The following is a 24,556-nucleotide window of genomic DNA, read 5'->3' as shown; positions in this document are numbered from 1 at the left end:
ATCAGTATATTAAAATCAATATGGTGTTCCTAGGTTTGGTATTAAACATGGAAGTAATGTGCCTGATGAGCCTAATTTTGAGGTTGAGCACCTGTATAACTATTATTGGTACTATTAGCTTCTCATTTTGCGCCTTTTGTGAAAACACAGAGTGCACATCAAACCAGCAGGCATCAGCTTTTGCTTTTAACGCTGTTTTTTTTACTTTTCAAGAAAAATAGCAGCAGCAAAATACAGGTAGTGTTCCAGGAAACAAGCACTCTTGAGTGCCACAAGGGTTGGGACTGAGCTTTGTGGTTTCCTGACTCTTGGAGTGACACTTTTGCTTTTTAAGTTGAGGCTTCCTTTGTATTTTGAAAGTATGACAATCTACTTCTCAGCAGGGTTGTGTTGTTTCTAAATGGCTGGACTTGCCAGAGGATTTGAATCCAGTGAGGATTTAGTAATTCCCTTGAGTTTTAAAATCTAAACCTTTAAAATAGCTCTACATCTTTAAACCCTGAGCTAACCTTAGTGTTAAAACAGCTGGCTAACCACTAGTAGTAAGGGAAAGGTCCAAAGGAAAGGAGTGACAAAATTTGTGTTTCATTCTCTGCTTAAATGGATCTTTTCCTCAGCTTCACGGCTAACCAGTGCAGATTATTTATAGATTTTAAAGCCAGAAATTAACACTGTTCCTTGTAGGCAGAAATGTATGGGATTATTATTAATTCTTTAGCATTATGCTGCCTTCTGGCTCAATCTATGTGCTAGGGACCAAGTGTAAACATGCATTTATCATCCCAATCCTTAATATGTTCCCAAAAACGACCTTCAGTGGAGAACTGTGAAACAGCCTTTCTAAAGGATTTGAGAACTTTTTTTGCTGCTGATACAAAGATCTTTACAGCCTTTGCTGTAATTGAACCTTCAAACGTAAAATGTTGCAAATACCAGTTTAGAGTGTTCCCTTTCCCCCAAAAGGAACCCAAACAAAACAAAACAACAAAAAAACCCCACACTACTATGGCACTGGTTGCCTTCACATGAAGTCTTTCAGTCTTCTTTCATGGGGGCAAATTATCTGGGCCTCCTTGGTACTTGAAGAGATCTTTCCCCTTCCAAGTCAACCTAATTTTTGAGTCTTTATCTTCTCTTTCCAGTTTCTCCATCTTCCTGTGTTCCTTTCCCTTGACAGCAGCCTTAGATGTTGCAAATAGAATTCAGCTGCGGAGGAAATACAATCCTGGCAAGAGTCGGTGTACTGAATCCCCCACTAGCCACTGAACTAGTGGGACAAAATTGTCCATCACGTAATTTTAACAATGTCCACAGAGTAATTCCAGCTCTCCATCTGTCTTGTCGTCTTTCTGCAACTCTACCTCCATTGTGACACAAGGTAGAGGAGATCAGAGCGCTACAGCAGCTGTTACTGTTTGATCAGCAACACAATCTTTGCTGGAATTTCATTTCCCTTGCAGCCTAGCTACTAGAATACATTTGTCACCCGTACTTTGTAGCAGACTTATGTTTGCCTGTAATTACATACCGGTCTGGCAATACTTTACTGTTAACATAAAGTACTGCCATTTAAATCCCACATCTTGAACTGAAGTATTTGCAAAACTCTCTAATTGCTAAAATAATAAAGCTGCTACTATTGTTTGGGAAGTTTACAGCTTGTTACTGAAATAGTTACCTCAGCTTAACTACACCTGTATGCATTCCTTATGTTTTCACGTATTGCTTAAGAGACAGACAGACTTCTGCTGGGCATAACTGTAAGTTTTTGATACTTTCACAGAATGGCTGAGGGTGGAAAGGACCTCGGGAGCTCATTTTGTCCAGTTCCCTGCTCAAGCAGGGCCAAGGGCAGCAGGTTGCCCAGGGCCATGTCCAGATGGCTTTTGCGTTATTTCCAAGGATGGGAACTCTGCAAGCTCTCTGGGCAACCTGTGCTACTGCTCAGTCAAAACTTTACTTCAGGTTTTCCACTTTCAGTGTGGTTAAACTCAATGTATTGGGTACACATAGTAGTGCAAACCTTAGGGATATGCAAACAACAAAAAAAATTTGTTTTCATTTTGTGTTGGCTTCTTGCAAACAGAAAACCAGTGATGCCTTTTTCTTGCTGTTCATTACTCGTTCTGTGATTTTTTTTTCCTTTAAATAATTCTTGACGTATTATTGTTCTGTTCGTAAGTCTGGTTGGGTATCTCAGTACTAGAAACACAGCTAAGAGTATGCTGTGGACCATAAGCAATGCTGCCACATTGTTTTTTCATACAGAAAGCTACCAACTTCCATACTCTGTGTCTCCAAAAGCTCAGGCATCTGTGCTAAAAATGGCGTGGCCTCTAACCCTTGTCCTTACACACCTGCACAGAATTTCTCACCTCTCTGTGCTGTCTGGGGGGAAGGGGGGAGAGGTTTGTGTTCCCCCAGCCGCCACCACCACCGCTGGATGGTACCATTGAGCACAGGTGGTTCTGCATTGCCCTGAAGCCCTTCAGGTAAAAACAGATGTGCAGATTCTGTTGATACTTGGCAGGTGAGCCTGGCGTTGCGTGGTGTTTGGCTGTGAAGGACCCGGTCTCCTCTCCTCATGGGCACTTGCTGGCACCGCCCCGGCCTCAGAGCTGACCTCTGTGTGTGTCACCTCACCTGGGAGCAGGCCTGCTTATCAGGAACAGGTGCAAGGAGGTTTTTAACTCGCAGAAGGAACTTCCCGCGGCCTTTATTTGCGTCGTGTTTGAGCGACAGAGCTCAAGGGTGAGCGGCGCTGTGGGGATCCCGCCAGGCCCAGGCAGACCATGGCGAGCCCGAGGGGCAGGACCGGTCCCCCCCACACAGGTGCCTGAGGAGCGCCAGCTGACCCCCCACCCTGCCCGGCCGCACTCCCGAAAGCACCTGCCCGCCCCAACACCCTCCGCGGCGGAGGTGCGAGGCCGCTCCCGGGGAGCTGGGCAGGCCCGGGCCTGCCGGGCGGCGAGCTGAGGCGAGCCCGAGCCCCGCGGAGGAGCCGGGACGCGCCCGGGACCGCCGGAAGGGGAATTCCCGGCCAGGCCCGGGCGGGCGAGGCGGGGGAGCCGGGCCGGGGTTGCTCCTCCCGCCGCCACCCGGCCCCCACCCGCCTCTCGCCTCGCATCGCTCCGCGCTGGATTGCTCGTGCCTGCCCGGAGCCGGCGGCCGCCCGGCTGGCGGCGCGGCCAGGCGAGCTCAGCCGAGCGCAGAGGGCGGATTTTGAGGAACAATAACAGAGCCGGGGAGCGCGGGACCGGCGCGGTCGCCCCGCCCGCGCGCCGCACCATGTACGCCTTTGTGCGGTTCCTGGAGGACAACGTCTGCTACGCGCTGCCCGTCTCCTGCGTGCAGGACTTCAGCCCCACGTCCCGGCTCGACTTCGACAACCAGAAGGTCTACACGGTGTACCGCAACCCCGAGGAGGCGGAGGAGGACGACGAGAGCCCCGGAGAGTGGGGCGACCGCCTGCTGCTCCACAAGGCCCAGATCCTGGCGCTGGCAGGTGAGGGCGGGCTGGGCCGCGGGGGGGAGGCGGGGGCGGGCCAGGGGAAGCCCCAAATGCCGCTCCCTCCCCGCTGAGGTGGGGGAGGGGGGAGAGGAGGGGGCGGCTTCGCACCGACACATGCTCAGAGCCCTGGGGGCGCCGGGACGGGGATCGCCATGGCGGGGGGGGCGTCTCCCATCCCCTCCCGCCGCTCCGCGGGGCCTGGGCGGGCCCAGGTAGGGCTGGGAGGGGTGGGAGGGGTGGGGGGGGTCCCATGGGGTGGCTGGGGGGCTGCAGGTCCCGGGCGGGCAGCGTCGCGCTCCTGCCTGAACCCCCAGGAGCGGCTTCCGAAATAACCCTGAGCCCCTGGTAGTGGCCATCGTTACACAGCCGCGGGGCTGACATCAGAAACTTACCAAAAAAAAAAAAAAAAGTTAAGGTTTTCATACACAGCATTTATAGTGCATGGAGTCATTTATATACCTTCGCAGTTTGGCAGCGTGTTGCCAAATTAGAGGTGCTGTTTTATATCCACTTTGTTAGTTTAAGTGACTTCACAAATTGGAAGGCAATAGCGGAACCAGACCTTTAGATACTACGCTTGTTAAGCTTGGTCTTGCCACATTTGGTTTGTTTCATGTTTAACTTAACAAATGCGTCTCCAGCTAAGAGGACCAATTAAGGTGTATACCAAGACATAAACCTATATTTTGACCATTTAAATGAGTTCAGCCCTTGTGCTACGTGTGTCCTCAAATCACAACTCTTTGGCAGCACGTTGCCTTGAGGATTTTCTGTAGTTCCCTTGCAGCCATAGAAAACATGCTGCCATAGTCAGAACTGACGTAGAAGGGAAGTTTGATGTTGTTTGTAGCAACTTACTGGTTAGCGTGGACTTGCCCAATAGGCTGTTGAAAGATGGCAACGACTGTTTGAAATGTCAGTCTGGGCAGCATAGTGGACATTGGGTTCTGATCCTGACTTTTCCAGTTGAGGGGAAATACTGGTTACGTCTGTTTCCCCAAATATGGAATGGGCTGAAAAAACTCTGCTGTCTAGTATTGAGTTCTGAGAAGGCAACGCTGAGTTCTCACCTTTAAACAGAGCAACTTGGTGTTAGAGTCACGTAAAACTAGTATTTTTAAATTTTATATTTAATTTTGAAAATAACAGTTCCTAAACCAGTTCAGCCTGGTTGTGGTCCATTTGGTCCCTGACTCAGACAGTGACTTTTACCATTACCTGTTTCCAGTAGTGCCCACAAATGGATGCCTGGAAAGAACAAGAAACAGGCCAACATATATGTCATTTCCCTGTAAAGCTTTACTGATTTCTGAATATTTGGAACTCCAGGAGTTCAGGAGAACTGATAAGGTAGCCTACCAGAGGAGTGGATTGTCCTGCTAAGTTTTTGTTGTCCTCAGCCAGCCTGTGTTTTCTCTGTCCTTGTCTGTAGCAGAGGAGAATTGGTATATGTAGTATGTCTTGCAAGTTACCCATCACATCCATGGAAGACAGCAGTGTTAGTGTTCAAGGTTTGCTTGGCCTCTTCTCAAAGGCATCCCAACTGGACTTCACTTTCCTCTTTCTCAGTGGGAAACTGCAGCAGCGGTGCCCTTTCTGTTCCTCTTGTTCATCTCAACATAACTAAAGTGTTTCAGAGAAATATTTAGTAATAGGCATTTTGCTCACATGTTGAGCCTACCAGCTTGCACCAGTTTTCCAGCACCTACTTTGTCATTTCCCTTGTTCCAGGCAGAGCCTGTACATACCTAAGAGAAGTGCTCTTCTGTACAGTTTCCCTTTGTTTTATCTCTCTTGAACCAGAACAAACCAGTATACACTCTTTCCTCCAGAGAACAAGACTTGTTACCTGCATTAGTGATTTGCACTAATTGCTCCCCAGAGATTTTAATTTCTGCAGGAAATTCTCCTGCTGAGCCAGGAACACAAAGAAACATACAGTTGTCTTTATTACGTCTGTCACATCTCAATATATCTGACTAGATCTGTAGTTTATGTGCTTGGAAAACTTCTCGCCTGAACACCAAATGAATCCTTACTTCTGTGCTTCTTTCCACCCTGCACTGTGTAAAAATACCATAATTTAATTAACCATATGCTATATACAAAGGGTTATTTATGTTTAAAGTTGTAATTTTCTCCCCAAAGTTTTAATATTGGTGGGGTTTTTTTATTATGGTTAAAAGCCTTGGGGAGAAAAGTTGATCTTATGTGAACACATCTTAGCACAATTTTCAGTTTATAGTGACCAACTCTATTTTTACAGATCTTGACAACTTTTTATGGCAAACATTACAAGTCTGAGGTTATCCAAACTCCTTGTTTAGGTAAAAATAGTTTTACAAGTCCGTAGTGATGTTTCACATACTGTTATAGAACTTTTCATTCTAAAGGATTCCAGCCTGCCTTAATAGTAAATAATGCATACGAGGTTGCTTTTATATGTAAAATATACATCGTTGATTTTGAATTTTTGAAAGGAACCCTTACCTGCACAAATTAGTACATCAGTGACTTTAAAGGTTTGCTGCTGTGGTCCAAGGATTCCCCATTAGAAACAGGCTTCAGGATCAAAGACATGGTGCAGATATTAAATTGAACAGACAAAAACTAAAAAAGAATAAAGGAGGAAAGTGTCATCTTTCTGAGCCTGCACAGTACTCTTTTGCAGTTTGAATGGTGCCCACTTTTCTTACATTTAACAAGGCTGCTCAAGTAAGCAAATCTGTATATATTTTCATGATCAAACACTGTCCATGTAGTAAGAGTTAATCATAGTCTGAGAAACAGATCCTCTTGATTTTCCTTTCTAGTGACCTGAAAAAAAGGAGTAGAGGAATAACACAGATGTGAGATTCACATGATTTTTTTCTTTTGAAAAGAGTTTTCCTTTCCTTTTACATTTAAAGAAATTTAGATACTTCTCAAACTTTTACCTTTGTAAAGTAGGAGTTCACGCAGGGGTAAGTGCTTGTTCATACCCAAAGTAAAAAGTTTTGTTTGGTTGTGTAAAGAGTTCATGAAACAATTGTCCTCATTTGAGAGAGTCTAGAAGCAATTTCCTTGGTCCTTTGTGGTGAGGTTGGATGGTTGAAAGCCTGTGTGCTTGTGTGGGATATTATTGTTGCTGCAGAGGAGAGAGCACTGCTGTAAAGGTATCCCAAATTTTAAAAGGGAAAAAAAAAAAGAGTGAAATGTGGTGGGAATGCTCAGAGCATCAAGTAGTTGTGATAAGACTTGGTATGTTGAAGAGATAAACACTATCTTAGTTTGGATACTCTGGGAAGAAGTTGTATGTAATAGTATTACAGCAAAGTGATAGATTGACTCTGAGCAGCCGTACACTTTTCTTGTGTCTGTCTGCATATGGTTGGGAACTGGTGATACTGGTGGTACGCATTGGTGTGGGAACCTTCTACTTGTTCAGAAGTTAGCCCACGACCAGACCTCAAACCAGAATGGTTAACCCCTGACTAAGACAGTTCTTTGGACCGTAGAAGGCATATTAAAATAAATGTTTTGTGCCCTAACGAGTTCAACATTTGGTTAACAGGCAACTGATGTTATGTAATAATAAAGGAATAATTTAATATACCTCTTGAATTGAAAATACCGCTCAGCAAGCTAGAGTTTCACTGAATAGTGGTTTTTTGAGGTGAGATGTTAACTGGTCTATCTTGTGGAGAATACAAAAATAGTAGGCAGCTTTTGGAGAAGAGTCTGAGTCTGTCTTTACAATCATCCACACCTTTCCTTTTTTCTTCTTTTTTGTCCTCTCCTCAAAATACCAGAAAGTTGTTTTTCTGGTCCCTCTTCTTGAAATATGTGTGCCACCTGCAACTTTTTCACACTTGCCCAATATAGTCAGTAGCAGAATTTTGTCTATAGTATATGCACCTTATAGGAGCTAGCATGATCCTTAGATGACCTTGTTGGAGCCTTTTTGTGCTTGGCAAAGTTATGAGTAGTAGGTGGGATGAACTGAGGTTCAGGGGCTGTTTAAAGTTCACTGCTTCAGGCTACGTTTGTTAACAAGTTAATAGTGACTATCTTCTTTCCTGACTACAGTAAATAATTGTTCTAACTGCTGCCCTCAACATTTCCCACCCACACGATTGTAACAAATGCATCTCCATCAGATTCTCACAGCAATTCTCTAGCTGCCACAGCAGACGTGTTAATACCTGTGTGCATCTATATTATTTCTTGCCCCTTTATACAATGTTACGTTCCACTTATTGAAATAGGTTAGGCGATTTTTTAAATCTGTACAGCTCACAGTGAGGTAGTTTGCTGTGTGTTTCAGAAAGATGTAAAATCTCTGCTCCCAGAACAATTTTAAAGTAACTGATCCTATGACTGAGTTTTGAGTAAGGTTGAGGGTGGATACACACTAAAAAGCTGCAGCAGGCTTCTTTGCTTTGGATAGCTAAGGGAGGAGAGACCCTTTGCAAGTGCTGGAATAGGTGAGGATTTACAAAATGAGGTCTTGGATTATATCAAGTACATACAAAATTTAGGTCAGGAAGTGGTCTAGGTGTGTAACATTAGCATAAAGCTTTTACTGGTATTTCTGTTGTCTTGTGCTTCTTCATGCTTTTTTTTAAATTCCATGTGCTATTCAGGCAGCTTGGGGAGTTGGAGCAGGTAGAGCAGGTCACAGCTGTGGCCGCTGTGTACCCCTGCTCCATCCTATGTTAATACATAGTCCATGTGTCACGTTTCCTTTTCCAGCCTGTGAATGAACTATTGTGGTGGGGCCAGTGTTTGCTAACTCTTTGTTCCTAGAAAGCTCTAGGTCTATCCCCTATCATGACATGCAGCTCATATGGTATGTGACAGGGACCTGGGGAGAATTGGCACCAGGAAAAAAAATCAAAACACTTGCAACTGGTTTTTTGGGTGATCCTGAGTGCTGCCCTGAGTAAAGATGTTACAGGATGAGGCTGTTGGAAGCCTTCCAGTAGTGGTGGTACTTTCTCACAGATTCTTTTAAATTTGTTAGATTTTTTTCCTCCCCACCCCTACCCCCCACCCCCGGAGTATTTTCTGGAGTACCTGTGGATGAGCTTGTGTGTTGCTGCCTTTGGGCAGCAAGTCCAGCTCTTCCTAACTGGATTATCTGTCTGCTGTGCCTTGGGTCTTGTTGTGTGAAGGGTGCTCTGCAGGCACTGAGAGAAAGTGAGCTCAGCAGGTTATGCAGTGCTGAAGTAACTTTGTTCAAAACATATTTAAAACAGAAACAAAAAAATGTTTAAAAACAAACAAACAAAAACCCCCAAACAAACAAAAAAACCCAATCAAACAACCACAACAACAAAAAACCAACCCGAAACCAACCAACCGAAAAAAAAAAACAAAAAACAAAACCAAGAAATTTTTACTGTGGTATTTGAGGTGCATGGCCTACTTTGTCAGCATGCTGCTGCTGTGTTATCTTTTAACCAGGTGAACAATCTGGGCGTGTAACAAAGTAACTTTATCACACTCTTAAATACAGTCTGGAATACAAATGTAGCAATATTCATAAAGAATGTTTAAAACTAAATTTCACTCTTTAGGCCATTTCTGGTTTAACTCTTTTAAGATGAAGGAAGGAGGTCTTTTTCCCTTTTTTCTAAATTCTACTGTAGGAGCATATCTGAGATATGAAGGAGTATATCTGAGATATGAAGGAGTATATCTGAGATATACAAGGGCACAATTGTGGGGTTTTTGTGTGATTTTTGGTTTGTTCTGCATTGAAGTTCTAATATGGCACATTGTACAAAGCTTAAGTGGCAGCAGCAAAAAAAATTCGGAGCTTTTAAAACTAGCTGGTAAGTAGGGTCTTGGAGTAACCATTATGACAGTGGTGGTGGTTACATGTCATCAGCAGGATAAAGTGCCAGTAAAAAGGAATTTTAAAAGCTGCGATTTATCTGTGTAAAAAGATTTTACCCTTATTTAGTTTTCTTTCCCTGTATCACAGTGCTTATTCTAGAAATAAATATATTTTTTTTTTTGGTATTAAACTCTTCTGAACTGACCTGCTTGTTCCTCAGTCACATTTGCTTTTTGCTTCACCCTAATAGTCAGAAGTCACTTATTAGTCACTTATTTATTTTTATGACATGAAGACATAAGGGTGACCTACACTGTTGTTATTTCTTTTGGTCTTGGTGTGCATATGTTGCACCACATAACAGCAGTTATGCTTGTAAATGTTGTATAAGCTTAACTGCAATACAGTAGAAGTATGAATTTCAGGATTTTAATAAAATAGGCTTCAAAGATAGAATGGTTATGGTAGCTATGGTAACTAACACTTGCTAATTAAAATATGCTAAAATTTGCAGGGGAGTGAAAAGGAGAAAAAAATGTAAGTTAATGTTTGTTTTCATAATTTAACAGAAAAACATTTTTTCCAGTGGGTTGCCTAAGTGCCAGTCAGTCAATTATTTGCGTTTTTTAAAGAAACCCTTTAAAAATAGTACAGGATGAACCACATTGTAATTTTTGCATGTAAACTAAAAAATGCATAAATCCTACCCACTGTTTCCATAGCAAGCTCATTCCTGGAGCAGAGATAGTTGCAGAGGCTTCATGGGCTGTTCCCTGCAGGCTGTTGCTTTATCTGCTGAGTAGGTGGTGGGCAATATCTCCGTGGCTTTGTGGCCTTTGTGATAATGAAATCATAATCAGGGTTTGGTCCTAATTTAAGTTTACAGCACGATACAGACTGACTGGTCAGGGCAGCCAGATTGACAAATTGTGGCTGTCATTGAGATTGATTATCTCTTTAAATGAACTTTTGAACTTTTAAAGAAAGAAATAGCTTTTAATGTAGGGTTTTTTGTAAAATATTTATCATGTTCAAACATTTAAGAAATAATTCCCATAGTTGAGTCTCATATGTAGGTCCTGAGGAAAGATGTAAAGACTAGCATTTTAGCATTGTTCTTGTTTTCAGGGTTTCTTCTTTTTAATTTAGTGGTAATATTGTATTATTGTATTTGTTTGAGAAAGGTTTAGGAGAGTTGTTCCATAATAGCTATAATCCTTTGTGTTATACTTGTTCAGAGTATTGTACAAATATTAACAAATCTGCACAATACTTCAGTGGGGTAGATGGAGACAGTACGACGGAAAGGTTGAGTTATTCAAAGTCACTGTTTAAGTAAATATTGGATCCAGGATTAAAACTGTACTCAGTCTTGTGAAGAGCATGATTTCCTGTTTCTCAGCGTAGTGTCTTTTCTTTACTGGATCATCCAGGTTCATCCATTTCTACAGCAGCCAAGCACTCTTCTAATACCACTAAAAGTTAAACGAGAGTTTTGCTGACAAAGAAAAAAAGAATAACAATTATTTCTAGCTGTATTAGTTTTGAGCCATGTTGGTTTTGGTTAATTATTTTTTGAAGTTGTATTAACTTTCAAATCAAGAAATAGATTTCATATTAATAATGGAAATTAAGAAAGAAGATATATTTAAGTTTTACTTGAAGCACAAGTCTGACTCAATCTGGGCCAATCCTCAGTAAATCTGAACAAGTCTGATGATAAATGAGCATGTGCAAAAGGAGAATGTTATGAAATATTTGAATGTCTTCATGTGCATTAGAAATTTGACTACAAATGGGGGTCCATATCCATAACTCTCACTCCTAGCAGTATTAAACTGAATATCTCTCTTGTTCCACTAGAAGAAAAAGCACGCTTTCAGACCTCAACGTATTGCTTCAGTAGCTGGCGTGTTAGATTTTTTTTTTTTTTTGAGAGCAGCAGCAGGTCCATGCTTGGTGAATTTACTTGTATTATTGTATGGAATATCAATATGGGAGAGCCAGTCGTGACAGAACTTAAGAGGCAGAAGTTGTTTATATAATCTGTCCTCTGCTTTTGTAGGAGGTTGGCTCCTTAATCTTTCTCTTCCTTCTTCAGAGCCCTTGTATGAAACAGCTGTGCCTTGCTCTCCATCCCCAGAAACAGGTCTTGATTCAGGCTTCTGGCACATCATCCTTCTTGCCCATCACCTGTAAATCTGTCAAGCGGTAGTTTTAAGACCTTTCTGTCTTGCCTTTTCCCAATTTGATTAAGAATTATTTTCACTCTCTTTCCTATTCTTTACGCTTAATTGAAATGCACTTCACAAGATTTAACAGCCTTTTTGGCCAGTTTCTCAAGAACATGTCTTCACCTTCATGTGCTTATTGGCCCTGCCAGTCACAGTGTTACATGATATGTTGTTCTTCCCTGACTTCTTTGCTTGCTCTTCTTTTTGCTCTGAAGACATACTTCTAGTCACTTGTTTGACTGTTATTGTCATGCTCCCTTTTTGGAGAAGTGCTGCAGGACTATTTAGTTCTTAAATTTTTGGGAGCGATACTAGCCCAGATGAGTTCTACCTTTTTATTCTTTACTTTTTTTACTTAAATTTGTTGTCAGCTTCTCTTTCTGACATCCTTAGCAGAAATCTTTAGGATGGCCCAACATATTTTCCTACCATTTTTGTCCATTTCTCTTGATTTTTTTTTTTTTTTTTTTTTTTTTTAGAGGCAGGGAGGAATAATCTTTTCTGCCCTATGTTTATTTCTTTAATCCTCCTTTTCTTTGTCTTTCCAACAAAGGTCTCCTCTAGTTTGCAAAAAAAAAAAAAAAAAAAAAGGCAAAACAATAGTAGCTTGTACTACCTGAATCTTGAATTGACTGTGCCAGCACCCGGTTGACCCCTCTTTTGCACACACCCCCTGCTTTTAAATGCATCAGGTCTGGTGGCACCTGTCCAAATAACTTGCATTTCTACTGCTGCCCTTTGTCTTGTGTTGTCTGTTCCTGTCATTCTGAGTTTTTTCTGAGGTGGTGGTCTTAATCTCAGTGTACTGCTGTCTCAAAGGTGTTTTATATAAAACAAGTTTTTTTTTTTTCTTTTGTATCCTTTATATCTTCTGAGCCTGTAGGATCATTATATTTTCTGAAATCTCTTCTGTTCTTCATGCTAAAGTCCTCCTTTAATGTTTGCGTTAAATTAGCGAAGAAAGTAGTTTATAATTCCTTTTTTCCAGTTTCAAATCAACTAGGTGGCTTTTTTTTCCTACTGTCATGCTGTTTGCCTTCTCAGTCACAGCAATATTGATTATTGTTTATTTGTGTTTAAGTGGCACTTAGAAATCCCTGTCTTTTTGTGCTTAGTGTGTGTATTTGCTTTGAAGCACCAAGTATACCTTTGGTTGTGGGTTTTTTTGCTTTGGTTTTTAAGTGTCTTTTACTGTAGGAGCTGTAACTGATGCACAATGTGCCAAGGCAGGTGACATTACCTGCTCTGTAGAAGCAACCTGGTTAAATCAGTAGCAAAGCAATTCAGTGCAGCAGTGTAGGGGGAATCTTGTACAGGTGTTGTCCATATGTGTTGGATATATGCCTGGAAATAGGAAGGGTGATGGTAAATTTTTTCATCTGTCAGTATATCATTTTTCACAAGGGGTGGAATTTTTTTGAAGGCTTAGTGGAAGGATGAATTTTGCTCAAGGTTCTTTCGTTTTATTATTGTAAGATTTATAGCATTGCCAAGCCCCTTACTTGGACTGATCCCAAACCTGCCATCCCTCATCCATTTGGACTGCAGAGCTCTCTTTTCCTCTATTTTTTCCAGCTTCTACTCCAAAGGTGGAAAAAAAATTAGTATTTGAACTGTTTTTTTGAAGGGATTAGTTTGTTCAATCCCTACTTCTAGATTAGAAAGTAAGGAATGTTTTAAGGAGACTTTGAGATTTCTATAGTTTTGTTCTACATCCCATGATAGAGTTTTCAGTTTTAGAGCACTAACATATTTCTACTTGAATTTAACGAACTTGCTCCCTGCCCTGTTAAGTTGCTTGGTCCGTGCCATTTCCCTGCCACTCTACAGTTGAAGCTTTTACCTTTTGGCCTGAATCCACTGATGGTGACACTGAAACAAAGGCCCAACTGAAGAAAAACATTCCAGGAACATCTTATCCTTTGCTAGTTGATACAGATTCTCTAATGCAGGGTTGCTTTTTTGGCTTTTCTTTCTTTCAGCTTTGCTGAGGCCAAATGTCTTCCCAGCCACTCTGAAATTTCTCAGCAGTTCATTTTCTTTTTACTACCCAAGCAACTTTGTAGGTGGCCATATGGGGAGAGATGCTCTTGTGTGTGGTGGCTCTTGCGCCCCGTACTTCAGTACCTTGTGGAATTGACTGACAAGATCTCTCCAAGTCTGACCTTTTCCTGGAGAACAGTTTTTGCAGCATGCTGTATTCTATATATCGCATCACAGTATACCGTGTTCTCTGTCTGTCATTATGGCTACTGTGCACAAAAGCATTTTTTCCTAATTTACATGTGTCTTCCAGAACGTCCCTTCTTAAAGAACAGAGAAAATCAGTGCTGTCCATTCTTGTCTCGTGCTTCTACGTCGCACATTTTGTTACAAGCACCTAATTAGGTGTGTTAAGTACTGGTTCTCAGTATTCAGTACCACTGAACTACTTATTTCATATATAGGAAGAACAATGGACACAACTCTATGACAATCTGATAGTGGCTACCTAAGGGAAGGTATAGTTTTTAACTTGTAGCAAGGTTTAAATGACTGTGGACAAAGTCTCCAGACAAATTATTTGGGTTATTACAAAATGAGGTTCTGAGCTACATTTCTAGGGCTGCCCTTCACTCTCTTAGTATGTTCTGTAGCTTCAGGCACTGAATTGCAGCTTGTCCAGCTGTTGGGTTCATATCCTGGTTTTCTTCTGGCTCAAAACCATGTGTTTGGCTTTTTGCTGCGTTCTTTTTTATACCTGTCTCTTGTAGACTGGCGCAACAACAGACAGAGAGTCATAAGAAGAACTGCTTTAAATGCACATTCATGTTTCTCCTACCCCTCCCCCTGGTCTCCTCTCTCTCCCTCCCTCTCCTTCCTAAATTCCATTAATATTTACAGAACAAGAGCCAGCGCTCCAGCATTAGCCTCATGATCGGAATGAGATTTTTCTGGCTCTATCTGCAGCTAATGCAGAAGCTGACAGAGGTTGGAAATGCACTTAAAAAAAATAAAATAAAAACAAAAGGCCTTTTCATATCCAACACACTGGATGAATTGTGCTAGGTATAAATAGGCCTACAAAGACCAGAGAATATGGAGGAAAATACTATATGTATTGTTGTTGGAAGGCAGAGGAACATAGAATTATTTGCTCATTGACTAAATTAAAAGTTCCTGAGCGTTAGCTTATATAAACTCATTTTCACCTATGTTTCTTCACATTTTCTGTGCAGAGAAAAGAGTTGCTTTCTTGAACTTACTGCTTCATTTACAAGATAAAAAAGAAAAATGAAGAGATTTATCAAACATGAAAGAGAACTATATTGATAGTTACACACCAATAATGTACAAAATAAGCATTTGTAAAGAGTTACATAAACAGACATTTAACTTCAGTTGACCAGTGAAGTTTTGCAAACATAAATTTCATAGGCAAACTGAGAAACTGGGAGGGGAGTGGAGAGAAAGAAGAATTCAGGTGATTTGAATTGTTTTCTTTCACCTCAAATTAAGTATTTTCTTTCATTTATGTTGTTCAGTCATCTTAACCTTTATAAATTGACTTAAAAATGAAAAACCAAAATCAAGGATAAATATTTCTGTTCTTCCAAATTGGTTTTATTTTTAAGTTGTTTTATTCATTGGAAAGTATTTACTGACTTCCCCTGTCATCTGCACATGCATTTACTCCTCTGTGACCCCGTCCTGGGGGTGTTTCAAGATTCATGTTTCCCTGGGCAGGACGACCGGGAACTGTTTCCAGTTTTCATGGGCTTCTGGCTATTGGTGACCTCAGCTACTTGCCAGCAGACAATTTTTTTTTTTTTTTTAAACTATATGGAGTGATTGGATTGTGTCCATCTTGTGAGGCCAAGGGTTATTTCGGAGCATAGAAACTGATCTGCATTCTTTAAATGCAGGAGTTTGTCTGCACGTTCTCTGGAAGGTGATTTGGCAAAGCGGTCTAGAGAAGCCAGCTCTGCAGCATGCATGTGCTGCTCTTCCTCTAAGGAACTGTGAGAACATATTTTAGCAAAGTATTCCTCAATCTACCCCATACCCCACTATATATAGTCACAGAAAAAGTTGTGGGTTTTGTTTTTCATTCAATATGGATTGATTTATTCTTAAATTTTTGTCATTCCAAGAAGATAGCAATACCCATCAGTGTGTCCTTTAGTCTGTAACTGTATTTTATTTGAAGAAAGGTTCTCTTATTTTCTTCTTTGCACTCTGGCAGTAGAATTGGGTTATGTCACTTTTCTGATGAACCTACATTTTCCAGATAAATGAAAACGTAGGGGCTTATTTTTCAAAACTGAAACAGTTGGATTGCCTTTTTGTTTTACTGGGATAAGCATTCGTGATGCTCTGGGGAATGGAGCATGATCTAAAATAAGCCTAGCTGTTTTTTGTTGTTTATCTGTTTCTTTTTGCATCTGTCTTAGTATTTATTGCTACCATCTGCATTTCATTTCAGGTTGTCTGATGTCTTATTCTACATGTTCTGTGCCTATTCTCTTTACATAGCCTTGGGCTGTAATATCACCATTTGCCTACAAGAGATCCATTTCTATCTGTAACAAAATGAATTGCATTCATCTGTGTAATTCATTTCTAATTAATGCCTTGTTCCTCATTAAACAGTGATTTACCTTTGTTTCCCTTTTCTACACTGTCGACAGTAACCATTTTGAGGTCCCGTGGAAAGACGCTCATTTGAGAAAGCAAAGTGAATGCAACTAAGCGCTCCCAAATGCTGTCTTCATTGGCACTTTCAAAAATATTCCTGGGACACTTTGTGAAATACAGTTTGCAGGTGGACAAGAAAACTCAAAATGTTTTCTTACTCATAAGCTTTCAGTGTACAACACTTCAGAGTTTGGATGATTTCTCCTTGTCAGTGTCTTGAAGAGTTAGTCAAGCTTGTGAACCTTTTAGGACCTTGTCTGCTCTGCAGGAATTTTACGGATCACAGGCACATTTGGGGAGACTCTGCTGTTGATACCCTGTCCCCTCTATACCTTTTCAGGAACATTAAAATATTCCAAACTTGTTTGCAGAATAATCTCTTGAAATACCTAATTTTGAGTTATATTAGAATGTTTTGAACATATTTTACTTCATTTTTTAATGAAATTCAAAGTTTAATGTAAGCATTTATTGGGTTTGTGTGTCTAAAGCAAAAGGATTAGTACCATTAACTAATGAAATAGGATTTGTATAGTAATTTCATTTCAGATTTGATCCATACCAACTTTTCTGTAATGTCCTTTCAACCTGTCCCGCAGCATCCCCTTTTCCAGCCCCGCGCCTTGCAGAACAGCAGAATCTGCCATGTGTGCAAATAGATCTGTACTGCTGACAGATGATGGTCTCTATCCGTAGCATGAATTACCAAGTTTATTTTCACTTTAAACCTAAGCAGAGTTTGAACTGCAGCAACAGATTATGAAGATACTATTGGTAACATAATTTAAAGCAATCCACATGTTTTTTAGGAAGTTGTTTCATTTACAGCATCTTCAACTCTTTAGTGATAGCACAGGCTACTCATTGACACTTTTGATCACTCACATGAATTTTTCAATATTTATTCTTGTGTTTGGCCAGATTGATAGCCTGTTGAATCTCTAGAACTGTCAGTGGGCATCAGTTGAGTTATGCCATGGATTAATTTGAATATAGTATTATGAGGGGATTGAAGGTTGGGAGGGTTTTTTTCTTTTTTTCTAACTGGTCTTGCCTAAATCGTGTAGTATTTGGAAGTAAGAACACTGATTAATGTAACAAAATTTTATTTTTAATATACATTTTAGAGGACAAAACTGACCTTGAGAACAGTGTGATGCAGAAGAAAATTAAAATCCCCAAACTCTCTCTCAATCACGTAGAAGAAGCTGGGGAGGTTACAGATTATGGGGAAGAAGATGTGGAGCTTAGACACAGTAAGGTACTGAAGTCTTTCCTTTTTTTTTGGTTTTTTTTTTAATTCCTTTTTCTTTTTTTTTCTTTTTTTTTTAATTTTATTTTTTTTTTTTGGAAGTGCTTGGGGCATATACAGGCATCATAGCTTAAGAATTCCAGGCCTGCTTTTGATCCCCTTAAAACAGTTTGGTGAAATTGGGTCAAATTGGGTATGGGGGTGGGGTACACGTTGTCAAAGCCTGATTTATGTGCAATTGAACATTTTCCTGTTTATACGATCTACACAGTTTAATTGCCATTTGAGATCTTTGGAACAATACTCTTCCACTTTGGCCCAGAGTGCTTTAAAAGTCACCGGTTACATGAATGTTGAGCAGCTGTTCTCGGTGGCACTTGTGAACTATTGCGTGCTGCTTGTTTGGAATTGGAAGGGCTGCACTGAGACTTCCCAACTACAGCAGTGGGTGAGAAGGCAAATTGATGGGGCTGTTTGTCTCCGTCATAACTGTCAGTTGCGTTTTTAGGTCCAGGTGCCAGAAACCCAATATGTAAATGTATTTATTTTTTTATATCAAATGATTTCTTTAAAAGTCTGCCAACCTTCAGAATAAAATATTCCTCTGTGGCTTCATGTGTTTTGCAGCTGCAGGAATGATACTAGTACATTTCTTTATGGTGGGCCAGCATTCTTTTTTTTTTTCACTTTTCTTTTCTTTTTTTTTTTTTTGAACATGCGTGGAACAGGCGTAACATCAAATAATCTCATTTTCTGCCACATTGCTCATGGATATTGTGGTATGGGAATTGATAGTGTCAGCTTCTTGTCTCTAACTGATGAGCTATGTTTGCTTTCCTTGCAGTTGCCTGGAAGTTCAAATGCTTTTTCCATATTTGGCCAAAAAAACTTAGTGACTTTTACCCGGGCTGTCACATTTTAATATCACTATCCAGGCCCAAGAAAAGAGGTGTGCTTTAATTTGCAGGGTTTTTGCAGATGACTGGAAGTAAATTTCTGCTGCGAGCTCAAAGGGTATGAAGCCCCTGCAGTGCAGTAGTAATAGAGAAGGAATCAGTTGATCAGGAAGATGAGACTGGATGATATATTCTGTCTCTGGCTTCTGTGTTTTCAGTTCCCTTTCAGTGTCTGCTGACAGTGTTAACTCAGCCACTTGCATCAGGCAGTGGGGTGAACGTGCTAGAGGAATAGTCAGAAAAGGTTTTGTCTCCCAAAGCATGGGAAGGACAAGCCCTCTGTTCACAAAACAGCTTTGTATGATTTGCCGCTTTCATCTCTGATGTGGTTACAGGTGACAAACATAGCACGTAGTTTGTTCATTCTCTTACTTATCAGAAAATCAATTGCTGTTGGAAATCTAAATGTTAGGGCTAAACTTCAAAGGAAGAGAGATCCAGATCCACTTTTTTTTTTCTTAAAAGAAATTAATTATCTTTTAACACAGAATCAAGTGACCTATATGCACTCAGCTTGCAAGTGTTGCACAAATGCAGAAAGAAAGGCCTTTAACTGCCTCAGAAGTTTGTATGTGCATTCAGCTGAATTACGCATGTATGACAGTTATGAGGTATATCCACAAGAATCTGTTAGGCAAAACATTTTTTGCAGGCAGACTTTGTCTTGCTTTTTTTTGGAAGACAAGACTATTGACAGTTCCCAAGTCTGTAGAATTTTAATTTTTATTGCATCTTACTGCTCTCCTAACTTATTTATTTTTATTGTAACATGCAGAGACAAGATGGGAGGAAACAAAGTGAAGGTACACACAAAAGCATTGAAGCAGTTGTTGCTCGCCTTGAAAAACAGAATGGGATGAGTCTCAGTAATACTTCCAGCCCTGAGGAGGTTTTTATGGAGACTTCAGAAGGCATGAACAACATGGACGATGCTGTAGTTCCTCGGATTCTTTATGAAGAATTGCTGAGGAGTTACCAACAGCAACAAGAAGAAATGAGACACATTCAACAGGAGCTTGAGAGAACGCGGAGACAGCTTGTGCAACAGGCAAAGAAGCTAAAGGAGTATGGGGCACTCGTGTCAGAAATGAAAGAGCTCAGAGACTTGAACAGGAGACTCCAGGATGTACTGCTTCTAAGACTAGGTAGTGGTAAGTGCCGGACTTAAATGGGACTAGTTTTAATGAGTTTTGCAAGTGTGATCAATAGTAATGGAAACGTATTTGAAGAATAGCAGTGGTTGTTAAACTGGACATTGAATGTTAAAAGGGTTTTCTGCTCTGGCTGTACAATATGTGTTGAATTTGTATGCTATGTACGTCTGGGGTTTTCTTTAATGATAGCAGAGGTCTTTGTGCTGGTATGGTTGAAGCAGAGTGCCATTTTAAGCAGCTGTATTTTAAAGAGTCTCTGACCTTCCAGTATATGCTGAAAAAGATAATAAAGCATCATCTGCAAAATATACCAATATGTTCCAGTTTTGAGAGAAAAAAAAAGGGCAGTAGAATTAATATTTGGGCTAAAACTATTTTATTCTTTTCAGTTAGGGATTTTGGTTATTGTTATGTGACTGTGTTATCTTCCCTTTTCTGCCCCCTCTTCCCATTAGTAGCTCATTAGAATGTGGTATATTCCTGAACTTCTTAGCAGTGGCTTTAAGCAGCCGTGCTATTTGAAAAATAATGGATTGTTAAAGAATAATTAAAACAATTTCTTTATATTAGTGTCCCGTTTATCAACATGTTACAAAATGCAGGTTTGTGTAATTTGGATTTAAATTTTAAGTATCTTGAGTCAATTGATCCTTTGTTTTGGTTTATAACAATTATTTAACCGTTATGTTGGAATAAATGGGAAAAAAAGACAAAATAAAAAGTTCATCCTTTTCATTGAAGATGGTACCCTTGAAATACCTTCAAATATTTTACTAATTTTATATTTATTTGCTATTAGAATGTGGTACTGCTGTGTTGAAGATTTGCTCGGTGACTGAAACTTGGTTAAAATTCGTGCATCCAATCTTAGCATGCTGGTTTTTATGTCTGCCTTTGTGTATCTGGAAACTTAATTTTTTGCATGTAAATTGGATATTGGCTCTTCTACTTGTCTTGAACGAGTGCATGCGATTTGCATGTGGGTCTTGAGTTACATTCACGAAACCAAGCCGAGAGCGCATGTGCCTGTGCCGTAGCATGTGGTAAGGGGTGCCCACAAATTTGGAACCAGGTTCTCCAAGTAGCATCTGACAATTTAAACCGGGTGTTTGATTGTGAATGCTCATCATTGTTACGCTGTGCATAATTAAAATGTCGTTACTTATTATACACATTCTAGTTAATTTTTTTAATAAAACTAAATAGGCGAGGTTTCCACAGTCTGAAAAAACGTGATGTGGTTGGCAGTAGATTCCACTGAGCTTTCTAAAATTTGCCTTGGATGGAAAGATGTCTCTTCATCTGTAAGTAGTTAGCTGGAATTTATGTGAATGGAGCACCAGCCAGATGTTAGTAGGCAGTGGGGCTGAACAGCGTAAAATACCAATTTAGTTGGTAGACTTGAGAGCAATTTGAGTGGTGAGACCAGCAATGAAATGAAGACAGTTTCTGAATTCTGTCTCATTTCTTTCACTTTAAGAAAGGATGCATTTTTTTACTTGAGCTGAATCAAGAAAGCTTGGAAGAAAACAAAGGAAAAAACAAACAAAAAACCCAAACAAAACCAAAGTGACCAACCAAAACCTCTTGGAAAAATCCTGAATCTTCTATAAATACTGGGCTTGAATTTCGATTGTATAAGTCTGGCACCTGCTTTACAACTGAAAATAAATCTTGATCACATTGAAGACAAATTCTTTTAATTTAGTCCTGTACCTGGACAAATATGAATTATAGTTAACTTCCAAAAAAAATCCATTGTTGTTATTACTTGTATGGAACTTTTCATGGATGACAAAGGTAGAATTTGGCCCTATGAGCTGTGTCCTTCACAGGGTGTGTGTTTCCTAAGACTCAGTGTATTAACTGCTGCTAACTCTTGTCTTTCCTTGTAGCCTCGTTCACAGTACAGAATCAACCAGATTCTAGAAAAATCAGTACAAGATTTATGAATGATTAGAAAGGGAGACATCTTCAGCAAATCATAAATTAGAGAGTCTGATGACAGTATGAAAAAAGTGCTACTTTTAATCAAGAAATAGAGTTGTAAAGACTTCTTTAGTCTTCCTTGCTTTTGCAGCTTATAAATGAGGTATGTTTGGATATGTGAATCAATCTGCGAAAATTGTTCAGAAAATAGATTATATCCTGAATTCATCTTCAGTTATTGCAGCAATCTCTTAAACCTAGAGTTTCAAATTACATGTAATTTATGTTACACTGCACTTCTAGCAGGCTGGACTTAATGCAAATTAATTGCATTTCTGTTTCACCTTAGAGACTTCTGATTTCTTTGCATGAGATGACAGCTGTTTTGTGCTGATGAATTGCAGCTGTGGGAAACGCGTGCCTGTTGCCATTTTAAACTTGCAGATCAAATATAGAACAGCCTCTTGAGCTAACATTCAGTCAAGTATTGAGTCTCCTCATTTCCCATCAATATGGTGATTTCGGTGAGCAGCTGAAAGTCAATGTATTCTGCTTTAGACTTAGGCCTTCATCTCTGCTACTAAACTTGAGCCACTCTTGTGGGGAGAGTTAGGTTTTTAATCTTCCCCGTAGTGACGCTGAATTGCTCTTCGTTTTCAAAGAGCCTTGAAAGCAGATGTGGCAAATGACAGCAGTGAAATCAGTGCTGATCCATGGGATATATTGAAGCTCCTTTACGATTTTGATGTGCTGTTGCCCAGCAGCTTCCTCCCCTCCTGGAGGAAGCAGGAGTTTGACCAGGGCTCTAGGGACCTGAGCAGTGGCAGAAGGTGGTGACTATCGTGGAAGGGGTTTCGCTGTCCCTCATCCGAGCTCTCAGAAGAAAGCAGCCAAAGCCTCTTTCCCCTTTCCTGGTTTGGCATCAGGAAGCCCTGCGATCGTAGGCCTTTGGAGTTCATTTTTGTTCTGCCACATCTGAAAACACGCTAATTTGCCTTCTTTTTATCAGTAGACAGTAAGGTGATTTAGAGAATTAAATCACTGACTCATCCCTATAAGCCTAACTTTAGATAGTCCTTGGATTGCAAAAGATAAGAATTTCAATAACTTTTGAGAAAGTAGTTGTCTCCAGGGTAAGATCTGTGCACTTTACTATGGTTGTATATGGCCAGAAGTAGCGAAGTTGTATCAGGGATAATGTTTGAGTGTTGTTCGATCCTTGATAAATACTGCATTTTCATGTTGTACTGCTAAGAATTAGTGTTGCTCTAAAGTCGGGGAGTATATTCACCTTCATTTGTTCACATTCATTCATCAACACACACACAGCCCCCCAGCTGGTTATTTTTAATCCCAGTTTAATTTCAGTAATCCAGTTTACAGTGTCTTGGGACTGACAACAGGATCGCAAGAATGAAAACAGTATTTGTGTCTTACTACGTGTAAGGAATTACTGTTATTCAGCTTTTCTAGATTTGTTTGGCTTTTTGATGTACAAGGATCCAAGGTTTCTATCAAGAATGAGTACAAGAAGTACCGTATATATAATATTACCACTTCTCAGACTCCTATTGTTTTTGCTCAAATTCTGGTAGACCGTGTGGAAAAACAGCTTGCTGCTTACAAACATACTTTGACCGCTTTACCAGTTGATTTATTTTGGCTTATTTACTAATTTCTGAGTAGCATGTAGCCTAAGATGCATTTTTGAGGAAAAGAAGCGATGAAGGGAAGCCGCCTACCTCTTCATCCTGTGTTTGTAGTTGCTGGCATCTCAGATGTTATGGAAACTTTGCGGTCAGAAAGAGAAAAATTTTGCAATAAAACATTTGTATCCTTTTTGCATTCTGAAGAATTATCTTTATTTTTTTAATGATCCTTATTACAGAAGTACTGTCGGTACTGTTACAGAAGTACAACCTTTAGATAGTGGCTTGTATTTTTGTATGTCCCACACATCATCTTTAAAATAAGATGCAGAGCATGAGAGCTGCAGAGAGAGGAAACTTTTAGAATATGGTGTGTGGTGCACAACTCTTGTTCTGGACACAGCTCCAATTAGCAGTAAGGCAATAATGCAAGTTGTATGTCTAATTCACAACATCCCAGGCTAAAAATTTAGCCTTCAGTAGCTGGTGAAAGTAGCTGTGAAGACTACCTAGTTAGAGGCAGATTTCTGTTTGGGAAGAGAAAAATTGAGTGGAATATAAAAGAAGACATCTTAAAGGCTTTCTGTTGGTGATTTAGAAGCAAGCCGTAAAGTATGGTGTTTCTGACCTGCTCGAGCTATGGTTATTGTGGACTTTAATCAGCTGTTTTTCTTGGGGGAACTCTGGAAACCAAATCCCAGCTGTGTCAATATGTTACTATAAACAAAACAGTAAAAGACTTCTAAATAGCAACTAGTGTAAGAGTTTAAATGGAGATAAATGTTTCCCTCTAGGAAGAAGGTGGTTATAATTGGGTGTCTTCTTCAAAATGACTTTCAAAGTATAAGAGAACTCAAAATAGCACTTTGCTGAAGGATGTGTTCTTAAAGTAACATCTGAAAGTTCACTTGTTAAGTTCCCAGTAGCAGTGGCATCGCCACACCTGCCCGCTCAGGTGCCTCCACTGAGCTGTGGGCAGGCTTTGGGGTGTTTTTTCAGTCTAAATCAGTTTAGCAGTCTCAAATTTAGAAAGTGTAGTTTGTCTTGGCCATAGCATTGTATGTTCATGGTAGTAGAGGTGCTTATTAAGATTATTATGAAATTATAATGCAAATAGTATTTTTTTGTGATTACTTGTGCCATGCATGCATTGCATGTGGCTCTTAAGACCCTCTTGTTGGTGGCACTGCAGTATAGGATTGTCTGAGTTGCTGAGACAACTTTTAGTTGCTGCTTAGTGCCAAGTGACAGTCAGCTGAGAACATTTAGTTGGCTGTGTAGGTGTAACATAAGCTATAGGATAAATGTCAAATGCTGACGATGGAGGAAACGCTAATATCGCTGTATAATAATCTCTAAATGAAACTGCA

General features: G+C 40.2%; 2 protein-coding genes across 4 annotated transcripts in view; both read left to right on the top strand.

Annotated features, from left to right (window-relative positions):
* AGBL4 (AGBL carboxypeptidase 4) overlaps positions 1-24,556 on the top strand; it is a 922,470-nt gene that overhangs the window by 541,849 nt on the left and 356,065 nt on the right. The gene's annotated exons all lie outside the window — the stretch shown is intronic.
* BEND5 (BEN domain containing 5) overlaps positions 3,065-24,556 on the top strand; it is a 31,950-nt gene continuing 10,458 nt past the window's right edge. The window contains exons 1-3 of one of the 3 annotated variants that reach the window (XM_065655885.1): positions 3,065-3,505; positions 17,374-17,507; positions 19,230-19,599. In XM_065655885.1, the coding sequence (XP_065511957.1) occupies positions 3,289-3,505; positions 17,374-17,507; positions 19,230-19,599 (721 nt within the window). In that variant the 5' untranslated portion in view covers positions 3,065-3,288. Of the gene's footprint in view, positions 3,506-17,373; positions 17,508-19,229; positions 19,606-24,556 lie in introns of all 3 variants that reach the window. The other 2 variants (XM_065655884.1, XM_065655886.1) reach the window with 2 other exon arrangements.

This window comes from Caloenas nicobarica, chromosome Z (assembly GCF_036013445.1).
Source record: "Caloenas nicobarica isolate bCalNic1 chromosome Z, bCalNic1.hap1, whole genome shotgun sequence".
NCBI lineage: Eukaryota > Metazoa > Chordata > Aves > Columbiformes > Columbidae > Caloenas > Caloenas nicobarica.
This window is presented reverse-complemented; position numbering and strand designations above follow the sequence as displayed.